Source organism: Salvelinus sp. IW2-2015, linkage group LG20 (assembly GCF_002910315.2).
Source record: "Salvelinus sp. IW2-2015 linkage group LG20, ASM291031v2, whole genome shotgun sequence".
Taxonomy (NCBI): Eukaryota; Metazoa; Chordata; class Actinopteri; order Salmoniformes; family Salmonidae; genus Salvelinus; species Salvelinus sp. IW2-2015.
In genome coordinates, this window is record NC_036860.1 from 17,576,582 (window position 1) to 17,591,544 (window position 14,963).

Here is a 14,963-nt window from a genome sequence, read left to right on the forward strand (position 1 = left end):
CCTGCACACCTGGTTTACATCTCATCATCATTACTATGTGTATTTAGTCCTCTGTTCCCTCCATGTCTGTGAGGGGTATTGTTGATTTGTTAAGGTTGGCGTGCTTCTGGCTGGTTTGCGCAGGGTTTTGTTTCATGCCCGTGCTTTGGTGGCAGCCGGTACTTTGTACTTGGGTTTTGTACTTTGTGCTGCCTCACTTGTTCTCTGGGCATTTGTTTTGTGACATGGTTGCGTTCTGTATTATGATTGCCTAAGTAAAGTGCCTTGTCCACTCATCGCTGCTCTCCTGCGCCTGACTTCCATGCACCAGCTACACCCACCAATGACAGAAATGGACACGCACGACCCGTCACTCATCAATGTCAACGCTGGTTTTGACATTATGTCGTGTTAATGTTACATTCTTCCTCCTCCTCCACAACAGATGAGAATAGACAGACACTGCAGTGGATACCCAATATAGTGCATTACTTTTGACCAGAACCCAGCCTATTTGGGACGCATGCACTGCATGGGACGCATGCACTGCAAAAGGCTAGTCCTGGTAGACTACACCACTGCATAAGGCCAGTCTTGGTAGACTACACCACGCCAAATTAGAACGTGGAGCAAATGTTCCACCCTGTCACAAGTGAAATGGGATGTTTTTGAGGTGCCAGTGAACATTGAATTAGCATACTTGTGCAAATCTGTAAAAGGCTGTGCCCTCCAATAAGTAGTAAAGGCATACATTTAACTTATTGAAGTGTTTTATTCCCAGAACAAAATGTGAGTGAATACCACAGCATGATTTTTTAAAAAAATTCTCAGCGAAGAAAACACTTCAACATCCCCTTTGAACAACTACAAAGCTCCTACAGATAAATGCTATTTTCATTGGTATAACGAATAGCACTTAACTTCTTCGGGGTAGGGGGCAGCATTTTCACTTTAGGATAAATAGCATGCCCAAATTCAACTGCCTGCTACTCCTCCCCAGAATATAAGATATGCATATCATTAGTAGATTTGGATAGAAAACACTCTGAAGTTTCTAAAACTGTTTGAATGATGTCTGAGTGAGTATTACAGAACTTATGTAGCAGGCAAAACCCTGAGGACAAACCATTCAGATTTTTTTTTTTTTTGAGGTCACTGACTTTTCAATGAGCTTTCATTGGGACACCAGATTTCGAAGGGACTTGTTTGCAGTTCCTACCACTTCCACTGGATGTCACCAGTCTTTGGAAATTGGTTGAGGTTATTCCTTTGTGTAATGAAGAAGTACGGCCATCTTAAATGAGGGTCACTTGAAGTATATTGTTTGAGAGAGGCACATTACCAAAAAAGTTGCGTCGGTTTGTTTTCTTTTTGTATTGAACACAGATCAACACGTCTTCAAATTGATCGATTATTAACGTTTAAAAATACCCAACGTTGTATTACAAAAGTAGTTTGAAATGTTTTGGTAAAGTTTACATGTAACTTTTGATATATTTTGTAGTGACGTTGCGCAAGTTGGAAGCTGTGTTTTTCTGGATGAAACGCGCCAAATAAATTGACATTTTGGATATATATCGACGTAATTAATCGAACAAAAGGACCAATTGTGATGTTTATGGGACATATTGGAGTGCCAACAAAAGAATTTCGTCAAAGGTAAGAAATATATTTTTATTTCAGCGTTTTGTGTCGTGCCTGCAGTGTTGAAATATGCTACTCCCTTTGTTTACTGTTGTGCTATCATCAGATAATAGCATCTTATGCTTTCGCCGAAAAGCCTTTTTGAAATCTGACATGTTGGCTGGATTCACAACGAGTGTAGCTTTAAAACTTCTTGAGGATAGGGTGCAGAGTTTTCACTTAGGGAAAAATAGCGTGCCCAATTTCAACTTCGTGCTACTCATCCCCAGAATATAAGATATGCATATTATTAGTAGATTTGGATAGAAAACACTCTGAYGTTTCTAAAACTGTTTGAATCATATCTGTAAGTATAACAGAACTTATATAGCAGTCAAAACCCTGAGGACTAACTTTTTTATTTTTAAGTTCCTGTATGTTCAATGGGTTATTATGGGCAAACCAGAATTCTAATCACTATCCACGCAGTTTCTACTGCTTCCACTGGATGTCGCCATTGTATGGAAAAAGGTTAAGGTTTTTCATTAGTAAACTGAGAAAGATATTGACCCGGAAGTGGAGTGACGTCTTGTGTTTATGTTTGAGAGTTGAGCAAGACTTGAAAAGTACCGTGAGTTTGTTGATATCCTGTATTGAAAACAGATTGACCCGTCTTCAATTTGATCGATTATTAACGTTTACAAATACCTTAAGTTGTATTACAAAAGTACTTTGAAATGTTTTGGCAAAGTTTAGAGGTAATTTTTTAGATATTTTGTTGTGATTTTGCGCAAATTGAACGCTGTTTTTCCTGGTACAACGGCGCCAAATAAATGGACAATTTGGATATATATGGACGGAATTAATCGAACTAAAGGACCATTTGTGATGTTTATGGGACATATTGGAGTGCCAACAAAAGAATCTCGTCAAAGGTAATGCATGTTTTATATTTTATTTCTGCGTTTTGAGTAGCGCCGGCATGGTTGAAATTGTCAACAAAGAGAGTGTAGCCTTTGTACTATCATCAGATAATAGCATCTTATGCTTTCGCCGAAAAGCCTTTTTGAAATCTGACATGTTGGCTGACACGCAAGCGTGCCGCGATCCCAGAGAGGTTAATTGGTATCTTACATGTGTGATTTAATGAAAGTTTGATTTTTATATCATTTTATTTGAATATGGCGCTCTGTATTTTCCCTGGCTATTGGCCAGGTGGGACAATTGCGTCCCACCTACCCCAGAGAGGTTAACTTCTTAGTGATCGCTTCGCGCGCCAATCCCGGTAACACCCAGTGAAATAGCAGCGCGCCAAATTCAAAAACAGAAATACTCATAATAATAATTCATAAATCATACAAGTGTGATACATCGGTTTAAAGATGAACTTCTTGTTAATCCAGCCAGTGTCAGATTTCAAAAAGGCTTTACGGCGAAAGCAAACCATGCTATTATCTGAGGACAGCACCCCATCAAACAAACACGTGAAAATCATATTTCAACCCGCCAGGCGCGACACAAAAGTCAGAAATAACGATATAATTCTTGCCTTACCTTTGAAGATCTTCTTCTGTTGGCACTCCAATATGTCCATTAAACATCACAAATGGTCATTTTGTTCGATAAATTCCGTCGTTATATCTCCAACATGTCCATTTATTTGGCGCATTTGATTCAGAAAATACACCGGTTCCAACTCGCGCAACATGACTACAAAGTATCTAATAAGTTACCTGTAAGCTTGATCCAAACATTTCAAACAACTTCCTAATTCAACATTAGGTATTTTTAAACGTAAACGTAAACGTAAATAATTGATAAAAAATTTAAGACGGAATAAACTGTGTTCAATACCGGACAAAACAAAGTGGAGCAAGCTTTCAGGTTGTGAGCACCCCAACCACAACAGTACACTTGGCTCGACTCCCAGAAAGGAAATGGCTACTTCTTCATTTCTCAAAATAAAAAACATCAACCAATTTCTAAAGACTGTTGACATCTAGTGGAAGCGATAGGAACTGCAAGCAAGTGCCTTAGAAATCTAGATCCACATAGAAATCCATTGAAAAGAGAGTGACCTCAAATGTTTTTTTTCCTGGAGAGTTTGTCCTCGGGGTTTCGCCTGCCAAATAAGTTCTGTTATACTCACAGACATAATTTTTTAGAAACTTTAGAGTGTTTTCTATCCAAATCGATCAATTATATGCATATCCTAGCTTCTGGGCCTGAGTAGCAGGCAGTTTACTTTGGGCACACTTTTCATCCAGATGTGAAAATAGTGCCCCTAGCCTTAAGACGTTTTAAAGTGGAACTGACAGCATTTTAGCAACATGAAGCAACTTAGATATGGTCATTTTTGCATGTTCATACTCTCGTACAATGTTTGTGAATGACGTAGAGTAAGGCATTTGTGAAAATTCTACAGCAATATACAGTGTGAAAGGGGCCGTGCGTTTGGACAATTGATAGACACAGCAGTAAATAAAACCTATGTTAGTCTTGTCCAGGACCGGGCTCTACAAAGACCGGTGCGCCACAGCCAATCAGGGGCCTGCCATCTTTCACTTTAAACTGGACTATGTGTTTACAGGCAGTAGCGACTGTGCGACTTTAGATCATTAGAAAGAGTTTGCCAAATATCACATGAATTTCTGCAAATATGTAAATACCACTGTAGTTCTCTTACATTTGGGAACTTTACAGTCCTATTGATCAAACAGACATGAACAGGTAGGCTCTATCCCTCAGTTTCACATCATCAACAACAAGATCAACAACTAATGTTAGCCAGAACGAGATTTGTTCAAATCTAACAAGGAAACAGTAGATAAACTCTCTCAAAGCTTGTAGTTGGCCGTCAAAATTGCACTGAAAACAATGGGGAAAAGTAGCCTGCTCGCCTTTCTGCAACTTGCCTGCCAATGCATGCTTGTCCCAATCCACGTTTGGACAACTGTATGGGAACTTGCCTACACTCCCATTTGATCGATGCAAAATACATTTGATTAACACCTCTTGACACTACAGGGGGTGCTGTTTCAACTTGGACATTTATCGTTCCCAAATTAAACTGCCTCGTACTCAATTCTTGCTCGTACAATATGCATATTATTATTACTATTGGATAGAAAACAATCTCTAGTTTCTAAAACCGTTTCAATTATGTCTGTGGGTGAACCAGAACTCTTTCTGCAGCGAAATTCATGACAGGAACTGCGAAGGTCTGAAAACGAGGCTCTGTTCTCAGATCAGTTTAAAGCTCTGTATGTATCCTATGGGTCGACATGAACTGCACCCGCCTTCCCCTGGATGTCAGTAACCAATGAGAAGTGGAATGGAGTTTCTACGTAGATCTCAAACCTTATAAAAGGCCAAGGAACGAAGGGAGCTCTCTTTTCGGCATTCGTCATTACGCAAAGCAAGACCTCAGGATGGCATTTTGAAACGCTCAGTTATCAGCCTTAGATATATCCGTCTGTAATTTAATTCGATATAGGTGTTAGAAACATCATAACAAAATTATTTTAAACCGAGTTATATCAGTTTATGCGAGTATATTGCTATTTTCGGAATTTCCTTAGTATTGCGTTTTGAGGATTTGGGCATGTTGTGGCCACATAGCTATTGTTAGCTGCTAATTCCGAAGTTGAAGACGACGTTTTACAACCAAGCAACGATTCTTTTGGACAAAGGACACCTTGCCCAAGATTCTGATGGAAGCTCGTCCAAAAGTAAGAACTATTTATGATGTTATTCCGTATTTATGTGGAAAAACGGATTTGTCCGCCATTATTGCGGCACTAGTCTGGCTGTAACGCACACTGTATGTCTAGTAACGTTAATTTTAAAAATCTAACTCAGCGGTTGCATTAATAACTAATGCATCTTTCATTTGCTGTCCAACCTGTATTTTTTAGTCAAGTTTACGATTATTTGTTGATTAGATTAGGTGCCTTTCCAAGATGGCGCCGGCCAGAATGCATGACCTGTTGCCACTGATCACATTGTATAACCACGATTTGTGCTGCTAAATATGCACATTTTCGAACAAAACCTATATGCATTGTGTAATATGATGTTACAGGACTGTCATCTGATGAAGTTTATCAAGGTTAGTCCAAAATTATATATCTTTGCTGTATTGTTACGATCGCTAACCTGTGCTGCTGGTAAATTGCTTGTGTTTCTGGCTATTGTGCTAAGCTAYTATAATGCTATATTGTGTTTTCGCTGTAAAACACTTAAAAAATCTGACATATTGGCTGGATTCACAAGATGTTGGGCTTTCATTTGCTGTACGCTGTGTATTTTTCAGAAATGTTTTAAGATGAGTAATTAGGTATTTGACGTTGGTCTCTGTAATTATTCTGGCAGCTTCGGCACTATTTCAGATTGCAGCTGCAATGTAGAACTGTGATTTATACCTGAAATATGCACATTTTTCTAACAAAACATATGCTATACAATAAATATGTTATCAGACTGTCATCTTATGAAGTTGTTTCTTGGTTAGTGGCTATATATATCTTTATTTGGTCGAAATTGTGATAGCTACCCATGCAGGAAAAAAATGGTGGGAAAAAAAAGTTGTGTCTTTTGCTATCGTGGTTAGCTAATAGATTTACATATTGTGTCTTCCCTGTAAAACATTTTAAAAATCAGAAATGATGGCTGGATTCACAAGATGTGTTTCTTTCATCTGGTGTCTTGGACTTGTGATTTAATGATATTTAGATGCTAGTATTTACTTGTGACGCTATGCTAGGCTATGCTAGTCAGCTTTTTTACTGTGGGGGGTGATCCCGGATCCGGGTTTGGGAGGAATTAGAGGTTAAGGGATATGCTAACTGTGGATAACAGTCGTTCAAGTTCAGCATAGCTAGCTAGCAAAGTGATTCACATGTCTTGCTAGCTAACCAAATGACACCTGCATCTCTTAGCTGTAGCCACCGAAAAACGATATGCGGGAAAAGTCAGCCACTCATGCACTCGTACAATAATATGGCCTCCTCCCTGCAGATAGCGTTAGGCTCCATGTTTTTAGCTTGCTAAATAAATAGCTAAATAGGTATGGTTGCCTATTAGCCATGTTATGACAGACTTGTTGTCATTGCCCTTACTAGTTTTGTTATATTGACATTCCCAGTGGGGGTGTGTGGGTAAAATCACTGGGGAAACCAAACCAATAAAATAGCCATAATATGTTGTGATATTTGCGTTGTTTGCTCTATAACCCATTCGTTCATACACCACCGTGATATACAATAAGGCTGTGACAACACAAAGACAACAGTCACACAGTGGAGGAATAAATTGAACTACACATATATTTTTCTTCACAAAACCGGAGACCAATATCTGTCCAGTGAAGCCCACAAAGCAAACATTGCACATAACAAACAATTATATGACCTGAATCATGGTCAAGCAAGTCAATGTTTTTCAACATTTTACAAAAAAACTAGCTACTGATTTAGAACCACAGAGTTAAAGCAAGTCAGCACAAAGGCAACAGGAGCACTGGCTCCGCTATTCCAGCACCATTTCAACTTAAACATTTCAACATCATCAAATCAACAAGGCTATATATGCTTAGTTTAATACACTGAAAACAAACTTAAAGATACCAAAAATTATTTAGTCCAATGAATGTTGCTACACATCATGTGGCAGTCCATTATACTGATTTCTGTGTGTGTGTATGTCCATCTTCCTCTCTTTCATGTTGGCAGAACGGTCTATGACTCTGTCAAACAGTACGCTTTTAGTTTGTGTTTTCATAGGCTACCTAAAATGCTTGCTAGCCTAACTTCCTCGCTTGGGCAAAAACGAATCAGCTAAGTTAGCTAGTTAGTTAACGTGAGCCTACTACATTACATCAAGGCTACATATTGAACTTCATTCGTCTCAGGCCAGAGGCACAATGTATGAATTTAGGGTTAGATCAGAATCACCATCGTAATCATTGGCCTGTACAGAGAATTCAGTCAAAACCACAAATCCAAATCCACATCTCCATCCATGGCTTAGGAAAGGTCCGACTTAGCAAGCTAGCTACTGTAGGACATCAACACAAGCAGACCAGAAACATTTGTCTGAAAATGATGACGTTTAGCTTAGGATGTGATTTGATTGGTGTGAAGCCAAATCCAAACTGGCCTCCATTGGGGGGCGTTTTGCTGCACCAGGACAACCCACAGTTGAGCTCAGCTCAAAGCTAATTGGCAAATTATTTTATTTAAAAATAAATGATCGAGGGAGGCCAAATGTTTGCTGGCGTCAATCAAATGCTACAGAGGCAATATGTCATCCTCTTTTGTTCCAGACAGCATCAGATACTACATATACTGAGAGAGCTGAGCTGTTTCTCTCGCTCTGATGATTTCTCCGGTGAGATTCAACCACTTAGGAATTGATGGAAAATTTTGAAAACACAGAGAAATGAAAGATAAATTATTTTATTATTTTTATTGGTTAAATATTTGGGGAAGCCTGGCTTCCCTTGGCATCCATAAATACACACCACTGGACATTCCCAGCCTTAGTTACATTCGTCCGTTTTCGTCCAAAACATTGAGTCATTGAAACTGAAACAGTGCATCCCAAAGGGCTGGAGGCAGCAAAACATTTACCAGGCCAGCTGTGATTTACAACCTGATAGCAATAAGTTTTGGTCTACCAAGTAAAGTCTTGGTGAATTAAATATATTTATCACGCATTGAACTGCATCCATCTATTCTGCCAATGTTGCCTTACTCTACTTCATGGAATTTTTAGACAAACATAACCTATTTTTAAAACCTCTTATAAAGTTGGTTTTGTAGCATAAACTGGGATTTTGATATTTTTGCCTGGTATGATTGTCTGTTTTATATCGGCAAAGTAGTTAAAACAGTGTCAGTTCGACTTTAAAAGCACTGAATGGCTCCAGTATCATGTTTAGGATCGACAGTATTTTTGGAAACAGTATGAAAGGAATCACAAAGCACAAGACCTTGTAATCTGCCTCACTCCTGACATTTTAACCACACATATTCACTTTTTTTGTGTCTTTCTGCTTATGGATGAGACATCCGTGGAGTGACATCCAACTCGGGTGCCACTCTGCAATTGTCTTCATTGTTCAGACACGCCACCTCAGGTTGGTTTCTGGCGCCAAAGACACACCGAAGTGGACAAGTGCCCAGGCGTTTTGTAATTACAGTCATGTTTTAAATAATAATATCGCTGTGGCTCTGTCCAATGGAGGATCTTAATCAAACACACTACCCACACAGCCCTCCTCCATAATGAGAGCCCTCCATTATCACCACAGAAAGGGACATGTTCATTTATCACTGTCTCCTAGGGGACAAGATGTCCTTCTTTTGTTGGGTAGGCTGGTCGAAATTGACACACCAAAATGTTTTTTTTTTTTTATAAAAAAAATTGAATAAATGTGACATGGGCAGGAGGCCCAATGGCCTGTTAAGAATTTGCCTCCCTGAGGCCTGCTGCTTTGATTAGCAAGTATTTATCCCACCATGACCTCAAGAGAAAAATGTGTTGATTGTATAACATTTCAAAATGTGCGAGAAAAACCCAGCTTTGGAAGCTTAGTCCCCGTGTCCCTGTTGAAGAGATGAGGGTATCTGCTTTCTGTAGCTATATCTATTTCTCAACTTTCAATATTCAACTCAATCGCAACTATTTTACAACCAAGATATTTGATATTGCTTTGAGATAGACTCCAGTCACCCAAGTTATAGACTGTTCTCTCTGCTACCGCACGGCAAGCGGTACAGGAGCGCCAAGTCTAGGATCAAAAGGCTCCTCAACAGCTTCTACCCCCCAAGCCATTAGACTGCTGAACAATTCATAAAAATCGCCACCAGACAATTTACATTGACCCCCCCTCTTGTACACTGCTGCTACTTGCTGTTTGTTTGTTACCTATGCATAGTCACTTCGCCCCCACCTACATGTACAGATTACCTCAACTAGCCTGTACCCCTGCACACTGACTCGGTACCGGTGCCCCCTGAATATAGCCTCGTTATTGTTATTCTAATTGTGTTACTTTTTATTATTACTTTTTATTGTAGCCTACTTGGTAAATATTTTCTTCTTCTTGAACTGCATTGTTGGTTAAGTAAGCATTTCACGGTAAAGTCTAAACTTGTTGTATTCGGCGCATGTGGCAAATAAAGTTTGATATGATATGGAAATGCGCACCGGCCATTACGAGGGCATAGCAACTATTTAACCCAATGAGTCCCACCATGACGCTGGCGTGATTTGGATGCTTTTAAACATTGTGTTTGAGTTAGACTTCTGGGTTGTACCATTGGAGGGGGCCAGGTCTTTTTTACAAAAACATCTGTAGAGTCCGAATGGTTTGAGCTACAAACTATGAAGTTTGACAGATATGAAAAGCATAAACACACACGTTGCTCTATGACCAGTGATTTTAGGATGTTAACCTTGGTGGGGCCAACTCGACATTTTTTAATTGGGATGCATACCAGCAAAGCCACTACACAACACAAATCAATACAATAATTGGACTATAACGGTGACAAACGGTGCCCGCAAACTGTTAGGGCCTACATAAAGCTGTCCCAACAGCAGTCCAGACACCTTACCACTGTTACACCTGGCTAAGCTGGAATTACAAGTGTGTGTGCATGCAGGAGTGCGAGCGCCGCACGCACGCACATACACACAGGTAAAGAAGTATACACACAACCACACACATTTACATAATATTTATTTCCAGAATTCCAAGGAGGCACAACGTTGCACAAACTATACACGAGCAGCCCAGTAATTACTGGCATTTTTATTTTTCATATACAAAGTCTGTACTACTTTTGAATGTTTACTAGACAACCCTTTTCTAAGTGTACAGAGTATATAACATTATGATTTCATACTTAACTTTCAGATATTTTCTTTTCATGACCAAAAGTCATAGGGAGTACAGAGGCTATTCCATCCAATGAGGGAAGCTCCTTACATCTTACTGAAATGTGAGCAGCATTGAAAATAAGATCTTTCACAAAGCAATGCATTTATCATTTATAAAGACAATTCACACATAAGGCGAACGCCATGGTTTACAGAGTAAAATCCAACCATGTCACATTGTTTTGTCGTGTATTTTCTGGTACAATGTTGACATCCCCTCTGTGCAAGTACACCATATTAGTCAAAGAAAACATTTTGACAATACAAACTGCAAGATAAGCCAACTTATTTTGAGGGATGAGTATCCGTACAAAACACATGCCTATAATTTATGTACACTCTTAGAAAAAAAGGGTTCTTTGGCTGTCTCCATGGGGGAACCCTTTGAAGAACCCTTTCTACATGGAACCCAAAAGGGTTATTCAAAGGACTCTCTCATGGGGACAGCCAAAGAACCCTTTTAGAACCTTTTTTTCTAAGAGTGTTGGTTGGCTATTATTCACCTTGTTTGGTAAAAACGAAGATCCTAAGAAGCACTTTGTGTCAAAGCAGTTCTTCATTGCAGACTTTTCTGTTCTACAACAGACAGATGAAAAGGGCTACAAAGATACAGATATATTAATTGTCATACCTTTAAGCTGCACCAATACATACTTAAATGTCCATTGTCAAGGTTAAAAATGCCAAATCTAGTGGACAAAAATAGAAACGCAACAATTTCTACAATTTTACTGAGGTACAGTTCATATAAGGAAATCAGTCAATTGAAATGAATTCATTAGGCCCTAATCTATGGATTTCACATGACTGGGCAGGGGCACAGGCATGGGTGGGTCTTGGAGGGCATAGGCCCAGCCAATAATAATACATTTTCCCCCACAAAAGTGCTTTATTACAGACAGAAATAATCCTCAGTTTCATCAGCTGTTTGGGTGTTTGGTCTCAGACGATCCCGCAGGTGAAGAAGTTGGGTGTGGAGGTCCTGGGCTGGAGTGGTTACACGTGGTCTGTGGTTGTGAGGCCCGGTTAGACTTACTGCCAAATTCTCTAAAACAACGTTGAAGGCAGCTTATGGTAGAGAAATACACATTAAATGATCTGACAACAGCTCTGGTGGACATTCCTGCAGGCAGCATGCCCATTGCATCTTCCCTCAAAACTTGAGACATCTGTGGCATTGTTTTGTGTGACAAAACTGCACATTTTAGAGTGACCTTTCATTGTCCCCAGCAGCAGGTGCACCTTTGTAATGATCATGCCGTTTAATCAGCTTCTTGATATGCCACACCTGGTGGACGGACTATCTTGGCAAAGGAGAAATTCTCACGAACAGGGATGTAAACAAATTTGTGCACAACGTTTGATAGAAATACGTTTCTGTGCCTATGGACAATTTCTGGGATCTTCAATTTCAGCTCATGAAACATGGGACCAACACTTTACATGTTGCGTTTATATTTTTGTTGAATACATACATGCATACACACACACACAATCAAAAATGGTCCTTTGAAGAATAATTGAATAATGAAGACAGTAGAAGAAAAAAAATGACAAAAGAATATAACAGTTGCTCAAAATATATTGCTGAAAAAGTGGAGGGCCCATTTGCTTTCAGCATAACTTCATATTTAAACAGACGTATGCTGCAACCAAAGCTGATTACTACTCAAGAAATCCATTCATGAAAATAGATTAAATGTATTGAAGCCAGGAATATACTGTGGGGTCCCTTTACATATACAAACTGTACATACAGAGAGATCCTCACATTCAAATCTTAAAATATCCAATGACCCTGAAAACCCTCAAAAAAGGAAATACTGATATAAAGCCTTTCTAAAGACTTGTGCGTTGAGAGAGAGAGAGAAGGTGTGTGTGTGTAGCAGAATAAACCAAGCTGGCTCAATTCCCCTGCTTTGGCTATGGGCCAGTGTGTTGGGGGCAGCCTGCTGGTCAGAAGCCCTCACTGCTATAGTCAGTTTGTGGAGGGGCAAGAGGGGAGGTGGGGGAGAGAGGCGGTCACTGCACCGCACACATGGAGCTGCGCGGGGGGTTGACTGTCCTCGCCACAGGTTCTTGACTGTAGTTCACGATGTCTGCCTTCACCACACGCTATGGAAACACACGAACATAAAGACATAAACAGAGGCAAAATATGAGAAAGCTGCGACCACACTAGAAAATCCATCTGATTTAAAGTGGCAATATGTAACTTTTTGGGCGACCTGACCAAATTCACATAGAACTGTTGATCTATGATCTATCATTCTACTTGAAAGCAAGTCTAAGAAGGTATATCAGTTCTATGTGCGCTATTTCTATGCTTCCATTCCTAAAATGAGTTTGTGTCTTTTACTTTCGGTTTTGTACACCAGCTTCAAATAGCTGAAACAATACTTTGGGTTATGGAAAATATATTTCACAGCGGTTTAGAAGGTACAGTGATTCTCTACACCATCTTATTTTGTCACATAAACTGAAATTAGGTCAACTATTAGAATTTTAGCAACCAGGAAATGGAGCGATTTCTGCAAAGTGCACCTTTAAACACTAATTATATACAATTTAAGATTAAATGTACCTAATTGATACTACAAAATATTTGCTATTTGTTCCTGCATAGTCCAGAAATCTATGGATCACAAAGCAGGCCCCAGGTCTCCCTTCCCAGGCCCCAGACCATACTTATATAATTCAAATACATTTAATTTGTCACATTCAGAAAAACATGTCAACTGAAGTATACAAGTTAATGGATGAATGTTGTGGTAAAAATAAAATATCTGCTCAAGTCTTTTTGCTCAACGCCAATCACAAGCATAGAAACAGGTCAAACAAAGGTCAGTCTGACACAAACTCTGTCCGGGGGCCAAGCCCACTTCTCTGGATCATACTGATGCAGCCCACTAAAATAGTCGGGAATCCCTGGCAACAGCTTCTACACAAGTGTCATTTCATGTTTTTTCCTCTTAATGACGCGACATAAAAATATATTACTCCCAACAAAATGTTTGTGCCAAACTACTGTAGGACCAATCGAAACCAACCAAAGACATTCTCCATTAATATTCAAACTAACTAATAACTCAATTAAAGTGGAACTGACAGCGTTAACTACTTGCAGATATGAAAACAGACAATCATAATATCAAACCTTTATAAGAGGTTATATTAAAAATAGGTTATGTTTGTCTAAAAATTCCATGAAGTAGAGTAAGGCAACGTTGGCAGAATAGATGGATGCAGTTCAGTGCGTGATAAATATATCTAATTCACCAATACTTTACTTGGTAGACCAAAACTTATTGCTATCAGGTTGTAAATCACAGCTGGCCTGGTAAATGTTTTGCTGCCTCCAGCCCTTTGGGATGCACTGTTTCAGTTTCAATGACTCAATGTTTTAGACAAAAACGGACGAATGTAACTAAGGCTGGTAATATCAATACAATCAAACTAGCAAGGGCAATCATCACAAGTCAGTCATAACATGTCTAATAGGCTAACTTATCCATTTATGTAGCTATTTACTTAGCAAGCTAAAATACCTTAAAGGCATTTGTGAAAATTCTATAGCAATATAGAGTGGGAAAGCGGCCGTGCGTTTGGACAATTTATAGACACTGCAGTAAATAAAACCGAATAAAAACATGTCATTCTTATCCAGGACTGGACTCTACACAGACCGGTGTGCCCTTGCCATTCAGAGCTACAGTATTCTCAAACATTCTTTGAAAGTACGAAAACGTGAAAATGACCATATGTAAGTGCTCGCTTCTCTATACACCTGGGGGTGTACAGAAAAATATTTGAATAAGATTTCATGTTGCTAAAACGCTGTCAGTTCCACTTTAATTCCCACAATTAAAATACAACGACGACCTCTACCACAACCACTTCGTAAGGGGTCTTGCGGTTTTGTACCAGGTACTAATAGATACAGTATATTTCAGGAGAAAAATATATCTGTGTGCGACTGTGTGTTGACATACTTCCAACTACTGAACCGAAAAGATTTTGCTCTGATTGGTCTCCTGTCTAACGGGGACTTCGTCCTGATGGTAGTCCACAAGCTCAGCTTTCACGATCCTCTGAGCAGCACACACCACCGGAGAGATGGAAGGAGACAAAACCAGGGGGGGAGAAGAGGAAAAGAAAGAGAGAGAGAAAAGAGAAAGAGAAAAAGGGAGAAAGAGTAAAGGAGAAAGAGGGAGAAAGAGAGAGGGGGAGAAAGAGAAAAAGAGAAAGAGAGAGAAAGAGAAAAAGAGAGAGGAAAAGAGAGAGAAAGAGAGAAAGAGTGAGAAAGAGAGAAAGAGAGAGAAAAATAGAAAGAGAGAGAAAGAGAAAAGGAGAACGAGAAAAGAGAAAGAAAGAGTAAGAAAGAGAGAGAGAGAAAAAGAGAAAGAGAGAGA

The 14,963-nt window shown here is 39.4% G+C and overlaps 1 protein-coding gene across 2 annotated transcripts in view; it reads right to left on the minus strand.

The window, feature by feature from the left end:
• Nucleotides 1-10,334: 10,334 nt before the first annotated feature.
• The window catches only part of LOC111981632 (ras-related protein Rab-28), a 30,367-nt gene continuing 25,738 nt past the window's right edge, over nt 10,335-14,963 (minus strand). Inside the window, exon 7 of one of the 2 annotated variants that reach the window (XM_024013004.2) lies at nt 10,335-12,666. In XM_024013004.2, the coding sequence (XP_023868772.1) occupies nt 12,574-12,666 (93 nt within the window). In that variant the 3' untranslated portion in view covers nt 10,335-12,573. Of the gene's footprint in view, nt 12,667-13,758; nt 14,643-14,963 lie in introns of those variants that run through there. The other variant, XM_024013005.2, reaches the window with a different exon arrangement.